The sequence below is a fragment of the Drosophila ficusphila genome, unplaced genomic scaffold, assembly GCF_018152265.1.
Source record: "Drosophila ficusphila isolate 14025-0441.05 unplaced genomic scaffold, ASM1815226v1 contig_791, whole genome shotgun sequence".
NCBI classification, from domain to species: domain Eukaryota; kingdom Metazoa; phylum Arthropoda; class Insecta; order Diptera; family Drosophilidae; genus Drosophila; species Drosophila ficusphila.
This window is the reverse complement of record NW_025064737.1, coordinates 4,224,095-4,245,556: the sequence shown is the minus strand read 5'-3', so window position 1 is coordinate 4,245,556 and position 21,462 is coordinate 4,224,095. Positions and strand designations below refer to the sequence as shown.

The following is a 21,462-nucleotide window of genomic DNA, read 5'->3' as shown; positions in this document are numbered from 1 at the left end:
CACAAACTGTGCCAATTTGTTTTAAAATGCATCACCCTGGCGCTCAATCAGGCCGGAACTCATCCCACTCCAGAGCCCCAGAATCCCATGTCCAGTGCCTGCTCTCGACTGTTTTTCAATTTGCATGCAAGCGTAAATTACTCTCGGTCCGAGACCCCTTACCCCTTACACTGCCCGCACTTCAACTTCGTCCAACCAACCAACAACCATCCTTTAGCATTCATCCTCATACTCATCCTCATCCTCATCCTCGACACGGACTCGGATTCCTCCCGCTGGTCGGCTAAAAGGTTTGTCCTTTGGTTGCGTTCTATATGCAGATTGCCTCCGCTTTCGAGGACTGCTCCATTCTTCCCCCTTGTTTTTGTTGGCTGTCGGAATCTTGTGCGACTGGTTGCTTTAAATACCTCTGCGTATCTTGGTTATGAACATAAAACACGTTTTTTGGCACCCCATTTGTCATTAAGCTACCAATTTGTTCGGCTTCAAAAAACATCTCAAATTCCCCCATCGATTGGCCGAAAGGGGGGAGCTGAAAATTAACAAGGTTAAGAGGCAGAAGAAGATCAAAAAGGAAGCGGCGAGTCTTCGGGGGCTGTCTTCAAGCCTGCCCGAAAAAGGTAAATATGCCTAAATATTATAATTGGAACACGCATTATGAAAACATGTTTTTGATTAAAAATTTAAGATACATTTAATATAGGTATTTTGATGGGATTTTATATAAAATAACTTGTTGCCCACATTATACTTAATACGCAAGAGTTGATGGTAAAGACGTCGGGTAATTATTTAACCCAATTACTAGTAAACGAAGCTCCGTGTGTCAATAAATGAAGAACCTTTTCAACTTTTTCAGTACACCGAAAAAAGCCGACATAAGGTGCATGTTAATTTGATGGTTATTCGAATTAACCTGACACACACTTTGACACTTTCCCGGATAAATCTGTTACCAATTAGGATCAAATTGCAAATTTTACACCATCAATTATGAAATTGATGGTTCTTAAGTATCCAATTACATGCTGTAACATTTTTCTTGTTTTTTTGGTTTCTTATGCAATCCCTAAGAGGGAAATTATTAGTTCTTTTAATATAACCATCTGTATTTAAAGTATTTGTGTTATTTAAAAAACAACTTTTACTTTTGTGAACAATTTTATGCATTATTGCGCAGTTTTCTAGAATGTTTATCTCGTTGTGTTATGTTAAACGATGTATAATTCAAGATGTAATCAGAAAAACTTAACACTAGCTTCTAAAATTCCTTTTTATACTTTGTGGCATAACCAATTACACGGAAGCAGTTTTGTCTTCGTGTAAGTATGCACTCGATCCGTTCTAAGCCCGACTTTCAGAGGAAATGCCAACTGTCAGTGGTGATCCACATTTGCGATTTGGGCGCCAGACATGTGTGTGATTCACATGCTCAAGTAAATCTCCCAGCTACCCAGCTTTACAGAACGAAAAATTTATCACATGCAGAGCCTAACATTAAGTTTTCACACATTAAATTGGACATGGAACCTTAGTTTTATTTTATATCGAAAATATATTTTTATGTGTTACACGATTTTAGTTTTCTTATTTTTAAATTCCCATTATATTTTTTTCAATTATAATTTATACCCGTAAGTTTTTGTTTGGAAACGATGAGATCAAACTTCGCCTTATTTTAGTAGCACAACTCCTTGACGGCTTACAAGCGAAAAACAAAGATAATCTATCTCGATTTAAACTTCATTAAAAATTTAAATTGATGTTTGACCAGTGCATTTTGGTTTGCCCACGATGCCTTTTTCTTCGTGTACCTTTCTACCCACTACCGCAAAGCAAGCCCAACGGAGCCAAAAGCCCTTCCTCCAAGCGGCTAACAATGTGCAACAACTTGTAGAATGGCCATAACAATTATAAAACACGAACACGAGCCGCCTGCGGGGCAATCCGAGGCGGGAAAAGGGAAGGAGGAGGCTGAAGGGGATAGGGGGAAGCGGGTGGTGGAAGGGGGCGGAGCGTGGGGCAATATCTGCGGAGACAGACTGCGGTCGGCAACTTGGATTACCATTACCTCGCCGGGTCATCCGGAGAATTCTGCGTCGAGCACTTGGCAGCATTCCCCGATGTCGTCGGTGTGTCGTGTATATCTTCTGGTGCGGCTTTTGAGGTGACAACTGCGACAGCTAAACGTCAATTTGTATAAATGTTTGCAATTGCCTCCGATGGCTGCGGTGGAAGCGTTAAAAATAAAACACTGAACGCTGAATAAAGCCTGATCGATGCGGGGGTCGCACGGGTCCTACCAAGAGTATCTGCCAGATGCAGAGAGTGGAACGGAACGAGGAGCAGCCAGAGAGCGAATCATAAATAAATATTTGCCGGTTTCTTTGCAATTTACATTTTCTCTGGTAGTCCGCGTATTTGTTGTTTGCCGTTCTGCCCCAAGTTTGTTGGCGTTTTTTGAGAGCGAATTCATCCAAACGAGTTTCGATTCGGCTGCGTATCTGCGAGATACTCTTCCCTCACCGCTCCCGCTCTTCGCTAATTGATTTATGAGATACTGCAGATGCCTCCAGCCACACTCTTTCGACACTCCGCAATAATCTTGGCTACAATGCGTGCGAGCCAAGTTATAAGTATGCAGAAAATGCGCCAATGTAATTTTAGAGATTCACTTGTGGGCGATTGGAATATGATGAGATTTTGTAAATATAATCTGCTGTAAATCTGATATTTTTACATCGAAATTACAACTAGATATTTTTAATTTCTTTCACAGTTCTGGTAAAACAAAACCGGAAATGGACACATTAATATTCATATATTTCATTGTTGCAGATAATGCAAAAAACATTTCTAAAAAATTTGTTACCCTAAATAGTCGTTAAATAGGTTTCTGTTTCAGTTATCTTTAGTTATTAAGAATAATAATGCATATATGTATGTATATTTAAAAATTTTATATTAAATTTGTTTAGAAAATTCTTTGTTATGAGAACACAGATTTAATTTAATTTTATAAAAGCAATTTAAGTTTCTCGTATTATGATAATATATTTGATATGTTCATATGTTATGTTCATATTGCTTTGGAAATAAATAAAAATATTATTTTCATTTTTCTTACTTTTTTTTTTTAATTTATTTACTTTAAGCTTCAATATGATAGGTATTGAAATGTTAAAAAGAAAACTAAAAAGCAGTCTTAATGGCATTTTTTTACAAAAGGCTTCAAAGGGGGTCAGTGAAGATGAATCTGATTGTTATAATTCCTGACAGCTTAACCATAATATCCACTTTGGTTACCGATGAGAAACTTCCGAAAAGTTCGAACAAGACCCTTTTATTACCATGGCACTGCAGAGCGTCACCCAAATCGAACATCTTTTGGGATAATTTGGGGAGTTGCGTGCAGCGCCCTGGGGGAAAGCAACTTTAAATGAGCTTCGGTTCAATTATCTTGGCCGAACTGAATAAACGATCCGGACTAATACAACGGCTGACGATGAAAGGGACCACTAAATGTGATAAATGAAGGTGGCATAAATATTCGGAGGAGGCCGAAGCCCAGCTGAGTGGTTCGACCTATATCGTGGGCTAGACATTAAAACCCGATTCCCCCCTTATAAGGCGCTTTTCCTTCTCCCATACTCTCTGTGTGGAAGAGAGAGTACTTTTACGATCGACACATGCAAGCAGAGACGTCAATGCACGGCAACAAAGTTGCCTCGCTTGGGGTTCTCGCAGAGATTGGCAAAACACATGGAAACCAAAGAGAAATTCGCACAGAGAGCTAGAGTGTGTGAAAGAGCAAGGCGTTTAGCACTGGGGCTCTCTCTAATTAATGGGGCAAATGCACTTTCCGCTCTCGCAGACCCGTTTCGCTCGATCACTCTCTTTCTCCCAAGATGCTTTCGTTTGCGTTCTCCGAATGCCAATCTTTTTCGAGCCTATTAGTTTGCAATAAAGGCGTGGCTACAAAAAACAAGTTTAATTGTCATTATTAATAAAACAAAAAAAAATTTTTCAAAAACATCAACGTCTTATAATTTTAGACTTGGCACTGGGATACACAATTTTTAAATGCTTTTAATTCGAAACTCTTATCGATCTTTAATTTAATTGCTTGCAACATACGACATTGATTGATTAATAAGCAAAACGAGTTTATTAGGTGTGTGAGTATGTTAACCTGCATTGAACACTTGAAGAGCGTATTAACTTTTTTGAATACGCCTTCTGGTTCGGTTATGGCCGTTTTCAGTACTTCCCTTTAATGCCCTTGTAAGTATGCAACGCACTTTAAAAAGCTGCAATTAGTGCTGGGTATTCTAAATGTCGGGCCAGTCAACTCAACTTAAAGTCTTTCCTAATCTAGACATGTCAACGTCATCTTGTGTGGTAATCGGATTATGTGAAGAACATCCAGCTGTCGAGCGAGTGGTTTATTTTTTTTTTGCGGTGCACCGAAGTGCAAATAGCAAGAGCATTGCGACGTCAGTCGGAGGGGCCTGCTCTGCGCCAGCCAGCAAACACATGCTCAGTTGAGGGTCCGCCCGTCCGCCTCAAGTCCGCCGTGCGTCCGTCCGCTCTGTCCGCTCTGTCCGCTCAGTCCGCTCTGTCCGTTTGCTTTTGGCTTGGTAGTCGGACTGGACCGGGCGCGAGTGCGAGTGTCGTGCGAAGAGCTTCGTGGCTCCGCAACCAGTTTGCCCGCACTGATCGTCCTTTGCGCTCGTGCAACCGCTCTGCTGCGTCTCGCGCGGTCCGCGTTCTGTGCTCGAAATCGCAGGCCCAACCGAACAGAACTGGAGCGGAATCAGGTCCAAAATTCTGCGCGATAGTTTGTTTAGTTGCTGTTCAAAGTCCGAAAATATCTCTAGTATGCGCGGACCTGCAGGGAACCAGATCGAGCCGCGAGTGCCATGCTGCTAAACAAAGTCTTTTGTGGCTGCAGTTTGTTCGGTTTAAGATAACAAATAAAGGGAATAATACAACATTTTTGCCGGCTTCACACTCTCACTCTCCTCGGTGTTGTCGGCAGATCTCTCGCTCCGAGTGCTATTTTCTCTCACATCGCTTGCATAACCCAGAGCAAAACACACCGCGCGCGGCCAGTTTGCAGATCGCAGATGCAGATACATTTACAAGATACTGCGTCTAGTAGTGGACCTGCAGATAGCTTGCGAGCATGCGAGTGCATGCGATTGCAATTGCAATTGGAATTGTCTCCGGTAAGTGAACAATGAGTTATGACCGCTCTGCTACCAAATGTGCCACCTCCGCCCCTCTGCGTTTTGCCGCCCTTTTGCCGGCTTCGGGGCGTTGCAAACTGCCTTGTAATTGCCTGACATAAATGCTCGTGTGCACAAGGCTTAATGGCGATAGCGGCAGGTACTCTCCGCGATTGCCATCTACAACCGCGGTACGGCGTTTCTGGGCCAGGCGGCGGTCGGCGGTCGTCTCTGGGGCTCCGGGCCATTGTCTGACTACCAAATTGAACAGGAAACGAGCAACAGGTCGTGGTCGCAGCCGCATTTAAAAGACTCCCGCATAGCGCCATGGGACTCTAAGACACCATTAGGATCGCCTTTAAGCGGTTGCGCGGGCGGTGATCTGTGATGGGGGCTTAAAAAGCAAATTGGACCGAAGTCTGAATGGTTATGAGGGAAATGCAAATGCCAGATACGGAAATTGCCTTGCTGAACACTACGTGGCAAAGACTGTGAATTCTTATTCAAATGAAAGTTCACCCAAGCCGGTTTTTGTCACTAGCAAGGCTTATAATCGATTATCCAAGGGGCACTACACACATAAAAATAACTCAAACAAATTGTTGTCAACTAAAGTTATTCAGAATTTATATTTGACAAGGAGCTTTTTTTTAAGTTGTTTATGAACAGTGTATTATTACACTTTAAACATTCTCGTCTAAATGACTTGCGTTTTTATGGTTCTTATATTCGAGCGGCGTACTAAAAGATAACAAAAACCTTCTATTAATATTTTATGCGATTAACTCTGGAGCCACACAATTGTGTAACGTTGTCAAGTGATCTTAAACTTAACGCATAAACTAGCCTATTAATACGCCACCTGCATAAACAAAATAGTTAATTAAAGGCAACAGTACGTATGAGTGATACACTTAGAAGCCAAAGCTCTCCCTAAAACTTTCTTCCCGCAACGATTTTGGTATTCATTAAAGCGGACAGTATAACCGGAGGAGAGAAGAATTGCAAAATGTATTATTCAAATTTATGTAATACATTGAAGTTGTAACTATTACTATTATTACATGCTAATTATCCTGACTTTGTATGCAATGGCATGTTATTATTTAATTTTGATGTTCTACATATTTGAATAATCGCAATTAGGCAAATTGGCTTCGACACAAGGCATGCATTTGGCTCTTAATAATATTCCAAGTTTTTTGTTTTTAATTTCTAAAATTTGTAGGTGCTTTTAAAAAAATGTTTTTCTGAGTGCGCAGTTGTAATGATCTTTACATACTCAATATACCTCACCTCACCTGCAATTATCATATAAACGACTTAAGGCGCTTTTGCCATTAATAACGCAAGGTTGGCCCATTAATAACCTGCACTGGGCTCTTATCGGGATCTCTTCCGCTTTAGACAAATTAAACGAACAGACATGCATAAGCCGCACGATTTTATGCTAACCTGTAATCAATTTTAATCCGCTTCTCGTCCCGCGTCTCAACACACATGTGAAAACAGTTTTCCCTTGATATTTTATAGATTCCCCCGATCCCGATCCCAATCCCGATCCCACTCGTCACATAATTAGCAAATATTGAATCGCCATTCCGCTGATAGGCTCATCTGTGTCTTTCTCTTTATGCGTCTCTTCGGAGCGATTCTTTCTCTCCGACAAGTCCCCACACATATACAAATTAGAGGCGACATGCAAGATAAGCGATCGTGTGCAATTTTTTAAACACAGAGGCAGAAGTAACAACATTTTGCCGTGGCTACCGGAGAGGCGGTGGAAGAAAGGGGGCGGGTATCTGGTGCTAGCACGAAATGTGAGACCCGTTATCAGCACATCTTTCATGCTCAATTTACCCTCTTTTTTAATATAGGTTATTAACTTTTTAGACTCAGGAATTAAGTCATTACGGCCAACCGAAATTGAGGTAAGCAAACACTTCATATCACTTAGTTAATAGCTTGTACTTCTTATCACTAGGGGCCTTTATTTTTGTCAATTTTTTTTCGTTATCTCTCTTTTATAACGAGCAGAAGTCGGTTCTAATCAATCGTCAAACATTTTATGTGTAAATCTGTATAAGCAAGTTCAATGAGTCACCCTGAAGTCAAACTAAGTGCAAATTAGATTAAACACGAATCAAACACGACAGCAGGTGTAGGGAAAATAATTCAAAATAGGTTGCAGAATCTTGAATTCTCTTCCCAAGCTTAAAATTACTATGTACACAACACATTACTGCATCAGGATAAATTTCGTCCTTAATTTATTCATAATAGGTGTCTTATAATTTAGTGTTGTTAAACACGCAAATTAAAATTACCCCTCCTGTATTTATCACTTTGTCAAGGTTAATAATGACTGCATAATAAAGAGTAATTTATAACTTTATTAGGGCGATGTCTGATCTTGCATAATTTACAAAAAAATATGTCTAGCTTTGGGCTTTCAATTTGTATAATTATTTTAATTTATATTTATGTGAATTATTTGCTTAATACAAAGTGATATATAATTCTTAATGCCAATACTTTAGGTGTTATAATTTTATATTTAACCCAATAAGATAAGGGGTATTTCCAATAGGCTACTTTGCTCATGTAGTTGTTTTCGAGTGTACAGAGGTGTTGGGAAGCTCCTTTGTTAGAACGTTGCACAAGCCTCGGAAAGACCACTGCTATCTACAAATATGCACATCACTCATACGCCCTTTAGAACGAAGAAATAACCAAAACAAAGGCTATAAAATTCGCAGCGCAAAGCGGGCGAGCAGAAATGCAAAGAGGCAATTAAAAACGAGGAAGGCAAAACTAAGCCGAGCGCACTGCAACGAGATCGAACTGCAACTCCAACGCGAACAGGTTGCAAGGCGACTGCAACCGGCAACACTACCACACACAAGTGCAGCGAAAGCGGCAACACCAACGAAAGCGGAAACAACAACGCCGCAGAGCCAGCCAATGTGTGTGAGGCTGCCTATGTACTCGTCCGTCCGTTTGTCGTCGTGCAGCCCCCACATTTCTCCAAATGCACGCGGCGTCGACTTTGCACAGTGGTCTCAAACATGGCGCTTATTAGCCAAAATGGAAAGCTAAGCCATATATTGGAGCTGTAAATTTTTAAGCATTTTATTTTAGGAAACGAAAATTTCGATAACAGCCAATTAAGATTAGGTAAGTGTTTTCGAAGGGAAAGGATAAAAATAAAAAAAAATATTTTAATTTTCATATCAGGAAAAGTTTACAAAAAGTAAATCTTATATAATATAAACTGTATTTACGAAACTACTTACTATTATCTGGGATAATTATTTTGAAAATATAAATTTGTGTATTCAATAAATAGGTTTTTATAGAGCCTCTTTTTTGTTTATGAAAAATATTATTATATGGGTGATTCCATATCAGATTTACAGTCGATATTGGGAAATTCGATGAGATATTTTTTTCATGCTCTTTATCGAAAATAAATCGACACGTATTTTTTTATATGGCTCAGAAAATTTTTTTGACAAAGTTATGATTTTTGAATTTTTGATGAACTGCCCTTTTTTTGATGACAGTCGCGTTTTCCAGCCCCAATAACTCGAAAACCGTACGTCGCAGAAAAAAATGAATAGGAAGTAAAAATTTCATCCTTCCTTCTTCTTTGCAAAACTTTCGTGAAAAAATTTTTTTAAACAATTTTTCACCACAAAAAGTTCAAATGTTTATAACAAATTAGTTTTTCTCCAACTTGGACATTTTTGATTTTTTTTTTTTTTTTCACAATAAATCCCTCAATTTCTTCTGATGAACATAGTAAAATTTCAGAATGGTATCAAAATTAGTTTTTGAGTTATAGAATTTTAAAGATTATCATGCACGGTCCGCGCGCTCGGTCTCAGGGCGTGCGCCGACCAACGACTCTAACGAGCGTCAATTCGCTTCGCGCGCGCATAGTAAGGGTCAATAAAATGAATTTTTAATGCTATTTAATTCTATAACTCAAAAACTAATTTTGATACCATTCTGAAATTTTAGTATGTTCATCAGAAGAAATTGAGGGATTTATTGTGAAAAAAAAAAAAAAATCAAAAATGTCCAAGTTGGAGAAAAACTAATTTGTTATAAACATTTGAACTTTTTGTGGTGAAAAATTGTTTAAAAAAATTTTTTTCACGAAAGTTTTGCAAAGAAGAAGGAAGGATGAAATTTTTACTTCCTATTCATTTTTTTTCTGCGACGTACGGTTTTCGAGTTATTGGGGCTGGAAAACGCGACTGTCATCAAAAAAGGGCAGTTCATCAAAAATTCAAAAAATCATAACTTTGTCAAAAAAATTTTCTGAGCCATATGAAAAAATACGTGTCGATTTATTTTCGATAAAGAGCATGAAAAAAATATCTCATCGAATTTCCCGATATCGACTGTAAATCTGATATGGAATCACCCATATATATTTTTGAATTTTAACCGTGATTTTTAAAATTGCAAATTTTTCGAGACTATTTAGAATATATTTTACATGTTAAAAAAAATTATAATTATTTCCCAAACAAGGAAACCGATCAAAAACGTTTGTTGCACAGCTTCAACCACCAACCGCGCTTTACAGGATTATCAAGGACTTTTGATCCACTGTGGTGTGGTTTGGGTGCGCTGCTCTTGCTCTCTCGATGCGATTTTCGGTTCCGTTTCGTTGGCGGTGCCCGCTGGCACGCAAACAGAGGCAAACATCTCACACACACACACGCAGACCGCGACACCAATACTGTCGCACTCGCCGACCGCTGTGCTCGGCGCTTTTGAGTTCTTTGCATCCGCGTCTTGCGGCCCAATGTGAGTTGCCTTGTGCATGCCAAAGATTTCAGATCGGTCAGCAGCAGCAGTATCAAAAAAGCTCGGCTCGCGACTCGCGGAACGTTTTTGAAATAATTCACGGATAAACACCAGATCTGAGCAGTCCTATAAATATTGATTTTTCACGCTACTATCGTGCTGACTTAATCGCCTAACTGGTCTGCAATCGAGTTCTTCAGCCGGTCGTTTTACCGGCGGCTTTTTGCAAGGCGCTCGCGATCGTGCAACACTTTAAGTGTGATTTTTTGTTTGTTGTGTGACGAATATTAATTGATATTTTAATAGATACAGCTAAGAGAAATTGTATAATCGGAATTGTGGAAAATAAAGTGTTAAGTGCAAGGTTATTTAAAGCTTACCATTTATTATATATCATCGAAAATACTCCGTCAAATACACCATACTTCTAAAACCAACGTATATGGATTTAACTTTAACTAAATATTAATTTAATATACTTATAACGTATTTGAAAATAATATCAAAAGAATTAAAAAAAAAATATATATAAACATATATATACGTTAAACAGGTGAATATAAGTTAAGATATTATACAAAGATAACAACATTTTACGAGTTTAAATAATCATAATGTAAATAAATTATTTTATTTTCCTATAGAGCACTAATTCAAAAAAAAAAAAAAAAAAAGTCGAACGTTTTTTAAAGATTTTTTTATTAAGTGAATTTTAGTTCTTGTCCAAAGAACTTCTATCCTGTAATTTGGGGTAGTATCAAAACGCGCGTCGATCGACACCTCACTTCAATTTTCACGAAATAATTTATTGCATACATTTTGGCGTACAGCAACGTTTACCACTATATCTCTATAAGATATTCTTGAATTTTTTTTCCGCATATCAACACTCTTCACATTATTTAAATGTGTTTTCGTCAAATAAAATATTAAAGGTACGTTTTATGTGCCATTTCTAATTTTTCCACAATCTTAAGACTTTTAACAACGGACTTTTGCTAACGTTCGAAAACAGATCTTAAAGCTAATATCATGCCAACTTAACTTTGATCTATGTAATTTCAAAAACTTTTTGACTAATTATGACCAAAGTCTGGAAACTGTTATCATACTTAGTAAAATCAGAAATGGCACCTACTTTTTCTTTAATATTATGTTTGTTGTAAACCTAAAAATGTTAAGTTATTGCTATACGACTTTTAACTTACCAAATTGCGTCTTTTGTATTTTTGAATTTTAAATACAATTTTAAAAAGTTTATTGCGAGTTCAATAAACATTTGACCCTAGTCAACTAAATTTTTAAACCTGTCCCGTAGCTATTTGCGCATCATCCAGAACCCTTTAGGTTACTTTATAAATACAAATATTGTGATGCGCATTCTAATTCTATCAACACAATGTATCTACACGTCTGACTCCGCCTTCGAGTTGTTTCTAATATCCAATACAAATCTAAACTATGTGTTTTTATGTAAATGGGGCGTGGCCGATCAAATCAAAATTCTTTTTTACATTTGATTGCCTTATAACATGCAACATCCCACGGCCAATCGCCATGCCTTCACTTTTCACTGCCTGCACTCATTTACTTAATATTCGGAGTGAGGTGTACGCTCAACTATTGCAAACATTTTGTGGCGTTAAAAATACAAATGTATTGTTTGGCACACCTAACGGAGCGTGCAAAAAATAAGGAAAACAAAACTTTCTCAATCGATAATAAATATTTGTGCCTGCAGGTGAAAATATATGAAGGCATTGGAATTGCATCAGCCGAGTAAGAATTTAGTAGTATATAAATAGGACGGATGCTCGTTAGAAATTTGTTTACCTCAAAACAAAATCAAAATATTACATCTTTGACCAAACACTGTACAAACAATTAAATAACCAATGAACATGTTTTCGTTTCAGGTGCTTACAAATTCAAATTCATTCAGCGAATTATAAAAAGTGAAACTAAGGTCTAAAACTTCTCAATAGTATACAGACAAGCAAATACAAACCTATATACCAAGACTTATCATTAATCAAATTAAGGTTTAATCGCAACTTGAATATTTAAAGTTCCCAACTAATTAGAGTTGCATTCAAATTATTATTTAAATGTTGAACAATTACAAGTCGCAGAGATTAAGCTCTAATCAAAAGTGAAGCGGCTGCAGAAAATGCTTCTAAAACTGGCTTAAGGCACGGCAAGTAAATTGAGATACTCGAGTCTTTAAACAGGATACAAGGCAGTGCAGACATGGTTTCGGAGGAGAACTGGAACAGCGACACAATGTCCGACTCGGACATGATCGACTCGAAGAACGACGTGTGCGGGGGAGCCTCCAGCTCCAGCGGGAGCTCCATCTCGCCGAGGACTCCGCCCAACTGCGCCCGCTGCAGAAATCACGGGTTGAAGATCACCCTGAAGGGACACAAGCGGTACTGCAAGTTCCGCTACTGCACCTGCGAGAAGTGCCGCCTCACGGCCGACCGCCAGCGAGTGATGGCCTTGCAAACGGCCTTGAGGCGGGCCCAGGCGCAGGATGAGCAGCGGGCACTCCACATGCACGAGGTGCCGCCCACAGGTTCGGGGGCTGCCTCTTTGTTGGGCCACCACCACCACGCCGCTGCCCCCCGCCCACGTCCACGCCCACCACGTGCACGCCCACCACGCCCACGGCCACCATTCGCATCACGGCCATGTCCTGCACCACCAGCACTCGGCGGCCGCAGCAGCAGCAGCCGCTGGAGCAGCACCCGCGGCTCCGACCTCCCATTTGGGTGGCTCCACTGCGGCAGCTTCGAGTCTCCATGGCCACGCCCACGCGCACCACGTTCACATGGCTGCCGCCGCAGCCGCCTCGGTGGTGCAGCACCAGCACCAGAGCCACCCGCACCACCACCACCAGCACCACCACCCGCATCCGCAGCAGCCACCGCCACCGCAGCAGCAGACGACGCTGCGATCGCCACCGCACAGCGAGCACGGCGGCAGTGTGGGACCGGCCAGCAGCAGTTCCGGCGGAGGAGCGAGCAGTTCCATCAATGCCGCAGCGGCCACCTCGAGCAGCGGTTCCAGCAACGGCGGCGCTGGCGCTGGCGGAGGCGGAGGCGGAGGAGGAGGAGGAGCAGGAGGCGCCACCGCGGCTAACGGAGCAGGAGGCGGAAGGTCAGCGGGCACCTCGGTGATCACCAGCGCCGACCACCACATGACCACGGTGCCAACGCCCGCGCAGTCGCTGGAGGGATCCTGCGACTCGTCGTCGCTCTCGCCGTCGTCCACTTCCGGTGCCGCCATTTTGCCGATCTCAGTTTCCGTCAATCGCAAGAATGGCGCCAATGTGCCCCTGGGTGAGTGCCTTTTAATTATACCATATACATTCTTGTGTACCAATTTGTACTCGAAATCAAAACCTGCTTCGTTGTGGTAAACCAAAGAGGATCCCCCCTTTATAAAACCGGAAAACTTTAAGGTTATCTTAGGAATGAAATGGTAGCTACAAGTATGTGTTCTTTATAGGGGAAAATCAATCTTCAAATGGCGGTTTAAGCTTATAATTTGGGAAAAATTTAGAAATCTGTGAATACTGAGGGTGCTTAAAAATAATATGGAAAGTAACATTTATTTTTAAAAATTTAACAAATGATTTTGGGAAACAGTGTTGTTAGTAAATTAGCAGGAGGATGAGTTTCCATTTTAATTTGGTTATATAGACTTTTTGATTAGAAAAAATTTGACTGCATCGAAACAACAAAATTAAATTAATATAATATAATAGTGGAATTTTATGCATGAACCAATTTACTTTGAATACAACACATATTTAATGGCTTAAAATGTTTTTCGTTTTAAGTTTTGGAATAGATATAGAATACATTATATTCTTATTGTACGCGAATCAGCATTCTTAGAATTAACTCATCCTTGTCCTTTTACTGTAAGAAAAGAGTTTTCAATAACGACAATAGGTTACTTTAAAAACTGAAAAGCAGATATGCAACGTAGGTTTAAAAAACTCTTTAAGCGGCTCACTTACATGTTAACCTTTATAGGATTACATATAAATAAATGTAATATAAATATAGTGATTGATTACATTTTACGAGAGAGCCAAGCCAAACTAGCATGAAATATCAATTTCAAAAATCCACTGAATCAACTTGTCAAGGTATTAAAATCAATTTGAGCGCTATTATTGCTATTAGTTCTTCATTAAACCAGCATACCGACCGTAAGTGATCTAGCACTAGTCTATTAAATTTAATTAAAGTCATGTTCTTTGTTGTTTCTGTCATGTAAAGTCGCTCTGTTCGATGGCTCTAAGGACTGAATGATGAATCGTGTAACTTGCTTTATCTGTGATCTTTGCAAGTTTCTAGCCGTATTTATGGCTCATTTAGTAAAGTGCAGAGGGAAAATTGAAAATGAAAAACCCAAAGAAAATTGCACAGTATTCTCATCCTGGCCCTGTCCACACAGAGGAGTCTGGCAAGGAGTGGCCGTGCATCTCGCGCCTCTAAATGATTGCCACCTAATTATAGGCCGCACAATGCCGCCGCTGGGAGCAACGAGGACAGATCCATGAAAGTCGCTGCGTCTCGACACGTACCACGGGCATCTGTGGCAGAGACGCCTCCGACAGAAGGCCTAATCAAGTTGTTGTTGTTCTCGGGGCCCCAGACTAGTAAACAACAAAAACAAACCGACGGGAATGCCATGCCAAATGGATTCGACTCGTAGATACCCATTGCCCAAGATATCCTAAATCTTTGCAAAGGATTAAATGAGCAGAGTTAAAATTTAAAAATTATTAGAGCCATTCAAGCATTCCTTTTTAAGACTTACTTAAAATAATCCCCTTATTTGGCAAAGCAGCTCTGCCGAGTTAATATGAAATAGTACATGTTTTTTGGAACTGAAAATAATAACTATTTTTTGGAAAATATTTTCCTAACCTAAGCTACCTGAAATGTCTTGTTAAATAAGAAGGTTTTAGCTTAATAATTTCAGACCCTTTTGTTGTATTTGCATAATTTTTAAAATACATCTTAGCACGCTTCCAAGGTACCGAATTGCTTAGAAAACCGGGCCTACAGCCCACGAAAGCGTCGAAATGCCTGAAAAGGCAGGCGTAGTGGCGTCGGTGACGGCGCATGTAATAATCAATTAACATTGGAACAGCAAGCTGTCAACAGTTGGCACCTGAAGGCACTAGAGCCGCCTATTCTTTATTAAGTGATTTGATCACTGGGGGCTAAGGCGGTTAAGGTTAATTTATGTCTGGGAAACACAAAAAGAAACGGCGGAGATCTTTAAATATTTTTGCGATGATTCTAGGCATAATTGTGAAAACATTATATAGAAATTGCAGCTGTTCATAATTTAATAGTTTGCCTACATACTATAGAAAATAATTTGTTTCGAAAACATGAAAAGTCTACCCTTTTTGATCGGAACCTTCAACAAATACATTTTTTTTAGATTCATAATTTCTTCATTGGAGAGCCTACTCCCTAATAAAGTAATACCACTGATTTGCAAATAGTCAGTGTCTTTAATGCCTTGTAGACACACATAAACGGAGAAACAAGCATTTATGAATAATTTCCTTTATTAAGTAAGCCATTACTTTATCCGTTGATTCCTTGTGGCCGGCATTTATGGTCGCAGTTCCCAAGAACTTAGAATTTCAGTATCGCAGGGCCGTCGATATAAAAGCTCATTAGCGGCTGAATTCCGTCTGGGGGTGTGGAATCCGTCGAATCAGGTGCAATGAGGGCCATCCAACGCTCTGCTGGCCACGTTCCCCTAATTGCATTGTGGCACACAACGCGGCATACAAATGCAGCATAAACTACGGACAATTACAAGCCAACCTGTCAAGACAATCCAACAAAACCATCCATCAAAGCGCTAAGCAGGCATGAAACTTTTTCACAGTTGCATTTCTTCCACTCGCCGATGACTTCTTTATGCATATTATCACCGCGAAATGGCAGCCAGACATGGATCAGACATTACAGCGATCGTTTAGCAGTTTAGCATAAGTGCAGCAGACAATGCGGCCGCTGTCTGTCAACCGCTGGTTGGCAGTTCGTCAATCAATTGACCACAACTCATCCTCCTCTTTAGCTCCGAAATCCGAAATCTGAGTGGCTACGGTAGCCAGGTTGTGGCACCGATGTCGACAAACGTGTAAACTTATTCGTAATCTCCGTCGCCGGCGCACGGAGCTAACTAACCCGTCTTCAAACAGGAACCGAGATCTGGTTTTCCTCGCTGGCAACTTTGTTGCAAATTTTCCTGGTCGCCCAAAACAAGTTGGACGGCTCATTAGTTTGGCCTGCTGCCCACACTGCAGCTGCCCCACTCCGGAATTAGTCATGCCGGCTTCGACGTCGACCCCGACTCCGACTCCGACTTCGACTCACCTCCAGCCGAGAGGTTATACACTTGGCGCTTTTCCATGGCTCTCCCGATCCTCCAGTAGATTCAGTACCTCCAGTACCTCGAGCTCTGGCACTCCAGCACTTTTTCCTGCCCAGGGGTATCATTTTGTCATTAACTCTGATGGGTATCATAACCCACCGATAATGGTTGAGTGCCCATATTGTAGGACAGTCTATAGCCGCGGTATCTGCTGGCCGTTCCTTCCTGCGACTATCCTTCGCCCGAGATAATTTTAAAAACATCAGGTTCAGGTCACTTTAATTCGATTAGTGCTTTTTAAACATCTGGTTGGACCAGTAACAGATTTAGACTGCAATTATATCGTGTTCGAGTTGAGCGGCAATATTTACCCGAAGAGATGGAAGTAAAATCGATTGAAATTCCTTATACACAGTTTTGTTACATTGTTTGGACGTAAAAATAAATAGAAAAGAGTTTATTTCTTGACTAGTTTTGATAATAAATGGAATCCAGCAGTTTTACATTTGATTAAACATTCTAATCCAAAATAATTTAGGGGATTAGGTTCCTAATAAATTTATTTGTAATATAATACATTTATTAAAGTGTAAATTGAATACATAGTTTGAAGTTTATTAGTTTTGGTTGATGGCATACACGTTTTATTTCCAAATGAAATCAATTAATGCCAAGCTACAAGGCAAAGATGAGGCACAGAAAAAGGCACACCTTTAAACGTAAATAACTTTTAAACTTTTATTAAAAATATATAATGGAAAGACATAAAACTGGAAATGCTTCAAACCCGATAAGTATCCGGGGAGCTCACAAAGTCAAGGTAACCATGACCGGCAATCGATAAACTTCGACTTCAGTTAATTAATTTAATGGGTTGTGCTAATTTCGGGCTCTTAAGACAGGCAGCACTCTTGGCCAGGCCCAAAGGCCCGGAGCAGACCATCTCTTAGTTGTCTGTCTAGAACATTTAGTGCCGCCAATTCGGCTGAAAAACCCCTGGCAAAAAAAAAAAAAAATAAAAGAGAAGAAAACAAAAAACTTAGCTGCGCTCGTAAAATAAAGTTGTAAAATGTATTTTTGGTATATTTTGCGGGCTCGTACATTCTGCCCGATTTTGTTTTCGATTTCGATTTCGTTTCAAATGGCCCGCACACTCGTTTTTGCCGGCTTCCAGCTGGAGAGCGTAGTTTGCATTTTTATTATTTCTCATATTTGAGAAATGTGCTCGGGAGCAGCGCTTGGCAACTTTGACAGGTCATTTGGTTGGATAATTTACGAGATTTCCAGTTAATATGTTGGCATTACTTTTAATACTCTTCGCCGGACTTTGTTCGCGATGCTTTTCGGACTGCGCCAAGTCGGGATTATACCTATGTATACTACATATATTCGCCGCCCGGAATGGGGCTTAATTATATGGCCGGAATCTATTCAGGAAGAGACCACAAAATAATATTGCTCGACACGAACAATAAAAATATGGTTTTCTTTTTTCGCAATTAAAGTGGTTTTTACGAGCAGAAAATTAGTGTAGTCGAAGTTCGCCAAGTGGCCTCTGGACCCTCCAGAATGGCTCTAAACACGCGGCAGCTGCAACTGATAAAGGCAAAGGCAACGGGCCCGTTGGCTAAAGCATCCCTTGTTGGCAGTATTTACAACCTGCTAAAGTCATTTGCATCGGAATACAGGCATAATCAGCTCTCATCCAACAGGCACCAATTAGAGGGCTCTCAACAAAACCCAGCCCACATTTCTGGCCAAGTTCTAAGTCCAACATTATTCAATTGAGGTGCATTCTCAGATCGCGGGTCATTAACTTTCGCACTTGGTTTTTTTTTTATTATTTTAAGTTCAACCTTTTTGTGGCCGTGAAAGCGGATCCTCAAAAAAATATAATCATCATGTGTGAAGATCGAACGGCTTTTTAAGTGAGTCAAATTGCAGGGTATAAGAATGTTGCAAAAAGTAAAGATATCGTAAATGCAAAAAATGTTTGCACTGGAAAAACTCTGATTGCATTCATTACCCAAGCTCGTATCGTAAAAAGTTTTGATTGGTTCTATAGAATGAAATGATTTATTAACACTTGTCAGAAAACATGATTGTCTGCATCTATTTGAACTCAATTATTTATAAAGAGCTGGCATTTTTGTCATTCACGCTTAATAAACATTTAATTACAAAACCCGTTTTCAATTAAACTCAGCTTAAATTTGAGATCTATGCTTTTTTCCATAAAACCAGTTAATCATTGCATTCATACATTTTGTTACAATTTGAAAAATGTATGGCTTATTTATTACTTACTTACTTTTCTGTGCAGCTTAAGGAATATTTAAGAGCTTAACTTAGTATGACGACGTGAAAGGCAATGTGAAAGGTAAACTTTGCAGTTTTGAATCGTCAGTCATTAACGTTAAGTGAACATTAGCTGGTAACAAGACATTTCCGATCTCATTAAATGTAAATACAGGCATACTGTTGACAAGATCAAGAGCTTCGAGAAGAATGGGTTATCCGACCCTCTTCTTTTATTCTGTTATTAAAATAGGCAGGCACTTAAAGTAATCGCTCCTTCGGGCTGGATTCTTTGCCACTCAATTTATTAAATTTATAAAATATTTATGAAGCCAGCTGAGCTGAGTTAAGTTTAAAAAACTTGTTGCTGCAAATGGTGTAATTGCATGCGAAACACTGCTTAAAACAACAATGTTGGACCTCCCGAAAGATTGGGGCACTTGGCTTTTTTAGTTGCCACTTAGTTATCGGACGCCGTCTTGAGTTTGCCTTCGACTCCAGAGCTCTGTTTACATTTGCACAGACACGCAATTTATGATCCGGCTTGGGGCAAGCATTGTTCACTGCATCGCTAGTTGCAACCTGCCACTCCCCTGCGGCAGATTTATTCGAGTACGAGTACGAGGACGAGTACGAGGACGAGTACGAGTCGGAGTACTTTCGAACGGAATTGAACTGGAATTCCAGAAAGGGCAGAGCAAAGCACTCGCAAATTTATGGCAGGCATCTGCCCACAGGTGTTAAGAACTCACATTATTAACCGTGTGTGTGATTGGTCTCGCCGCGGGCCAAAATGATTAATGGCCCTCTGCGAATATGTGTTAGCAGTTATCATCTGCTAAATCGGAGGAGGCTCGCGCCTACAAAATGATATTAGCTTTTCACGATTGATTGTTCAATCAGGCATCTGAAATCTAGGGAGAGGGTGTTTTAATTAGGATAATAAATGAGCACGCACTGCAAAACAATCAGATAAAATTGAGATAGAACAAAACGCAATAATATATAACTCAAAGAAAAATAGGAAACACTAAATAAAACAATTTAATTAAAACATTTTAAATGCTTACTCCTTGCTTATAAGTTTTTTGCGCTACACAAAATACAAATTGACTTCAAAACTCAGTGTGATTAATGAGCAAAGTATTAATTCATGACTAACAAAATTTGTACCCAAATAAAACAATTTATTTTATAAATTATCATTTATTAATGGCTTGAGAGATCGTATTAAATTGCAACACTCTTCCCATTTCTCTCTTTTTTTTTTCTTTATTAAAACTTTTTTCTTTGCATTCGGTTTCTTATCCCAACAATTAAACCTGCAGCTACAAAGCTGTCAGTAATAAATTCCAGAACTTATGAGCCAACCGCCCATTCTGTTTTAGCCAGTTTCCCTAGCCTTTTAGCCTTCCGCTCCGCGGAGCAAACAGTTAGGTGAAAAATAGTTACATCGATCAGCTGATTGCAGACCTCATGCGAAACAGGTTCTGATGTGATCGAATTTCAGGGGCTTCGCAATGGGTACATCTTTCATTTTAAACGAGATGTCAACAGCGGCAGAATCCAACTCCATGCAAAATGAATGAGGGTCCGTTTTTACCGGTTTTAAACTTTAAACCCAACAATCAGAGACATCAAATAAAATAAAAAAAACTGATTGCACTCTTTCAATTTAAAATATAATCTCATAATATACATAATAAAAACAAACTTGATACATTTTTGATTATGTTTTAGGTAGCAGGCTAACAAAAAATCAAATTAATCTTTTGAGTGGGAAACCATTTCTTTCTGTGTGCCTTTTTGTTTGGATTCAGTTTGTGATTCGTTCAACCCATTTGCACATTGGCAATCGCCTGTAAAGAGTAGGAAATATCATCAAAATATGCAAATTATTAAATTAGATTTCGTATTATATTGCATTTTATTCGCTGGATTTGTAAAGTATTTCGCAAACGCCGCCGCCGCCACGCTAGAGAGCCCAATAAATCCAAATTTAGTTCCCGCCAAACGAGAAAGGAAAATGAATTTGCTCAAAGAATCTAGACAAACGCTGGGGTCCGGCCCCCTTTCATTAATATGCATTGTTCTCAGCCACTTCGCACATAGGAGAACAGCGAGTTGAGCATGCCACTTAGCCATTGCCATAGAGCCACCTCCTTCGGTTACGCCGGTGTACTTGGAGGGAGTACTTCCTCCGCCGGATAATCGTGCCAAATGGAATGATGGTCGGTATGCAGAGCCTCGAATTCATAAATTACCAAATCAAAGCTAACCAAACCAAACCAAAACGAACGAAAGGGGCGGGGCGGGATCGGTTGCGATGAGATATAATCACAGGAGGCACACACCTTTGTTTGGTCATGTTCGATATTATCGTGAAGTTCGCGAAATGTATCTGCATTTGCAACGCCGCTCAAGGCTGGTCTAACCGGTATGCTGGTATATCGCTGGCCGAAAAACATTAAGGCTGATTGATGCACGGCGCGGATCCTGACCTGTCTGAAGGCGTCCACCTAAACGACTTTATTTCGTCTTGAATACGGTCTTTAATGTCCAGAATTCAATGATTGATAGGCCATGGCCAGGAGCCCCGACAACGTAGAGCATGTCGATGGCCATTAAGTAAATATGTGAATTTGCATATTCGCCCAACACACACGGCAAAGCCAAGCGTCAACCC

General features: G+C 39.9%; 1 protein-coding gene across 1 annotated transcript in view; it reads left to right on the top strand.

The window, feature by feature from the left end:
* Positions 1 to 4,664: 4,664 nt before the first annotated feature.
* The window catches only part of LOC108098562 (protein doublesex), a 47,332-nt gene continuing 30,534 nt past the window's right edge, over positions 4,665 to 21,462 (top strand). The window contains 4 exon segments of the mRNA XM_017201569.1: positions 4,665 to 5,231; positions 7,109 to 7,162; positions 11,972 to 12,680; positions 12,682 to 13,399. Of these exon segments, the coding sequence (XP_017057058.1) occupies positions 12,306 to 12,680; positions 12,682 to 13,399 (1,093 nt within the window). The 5' untranslated portion in view covers positions 4,665 to 5,231; positions 7,109 to 7,162; positions 11,972 to 12,305.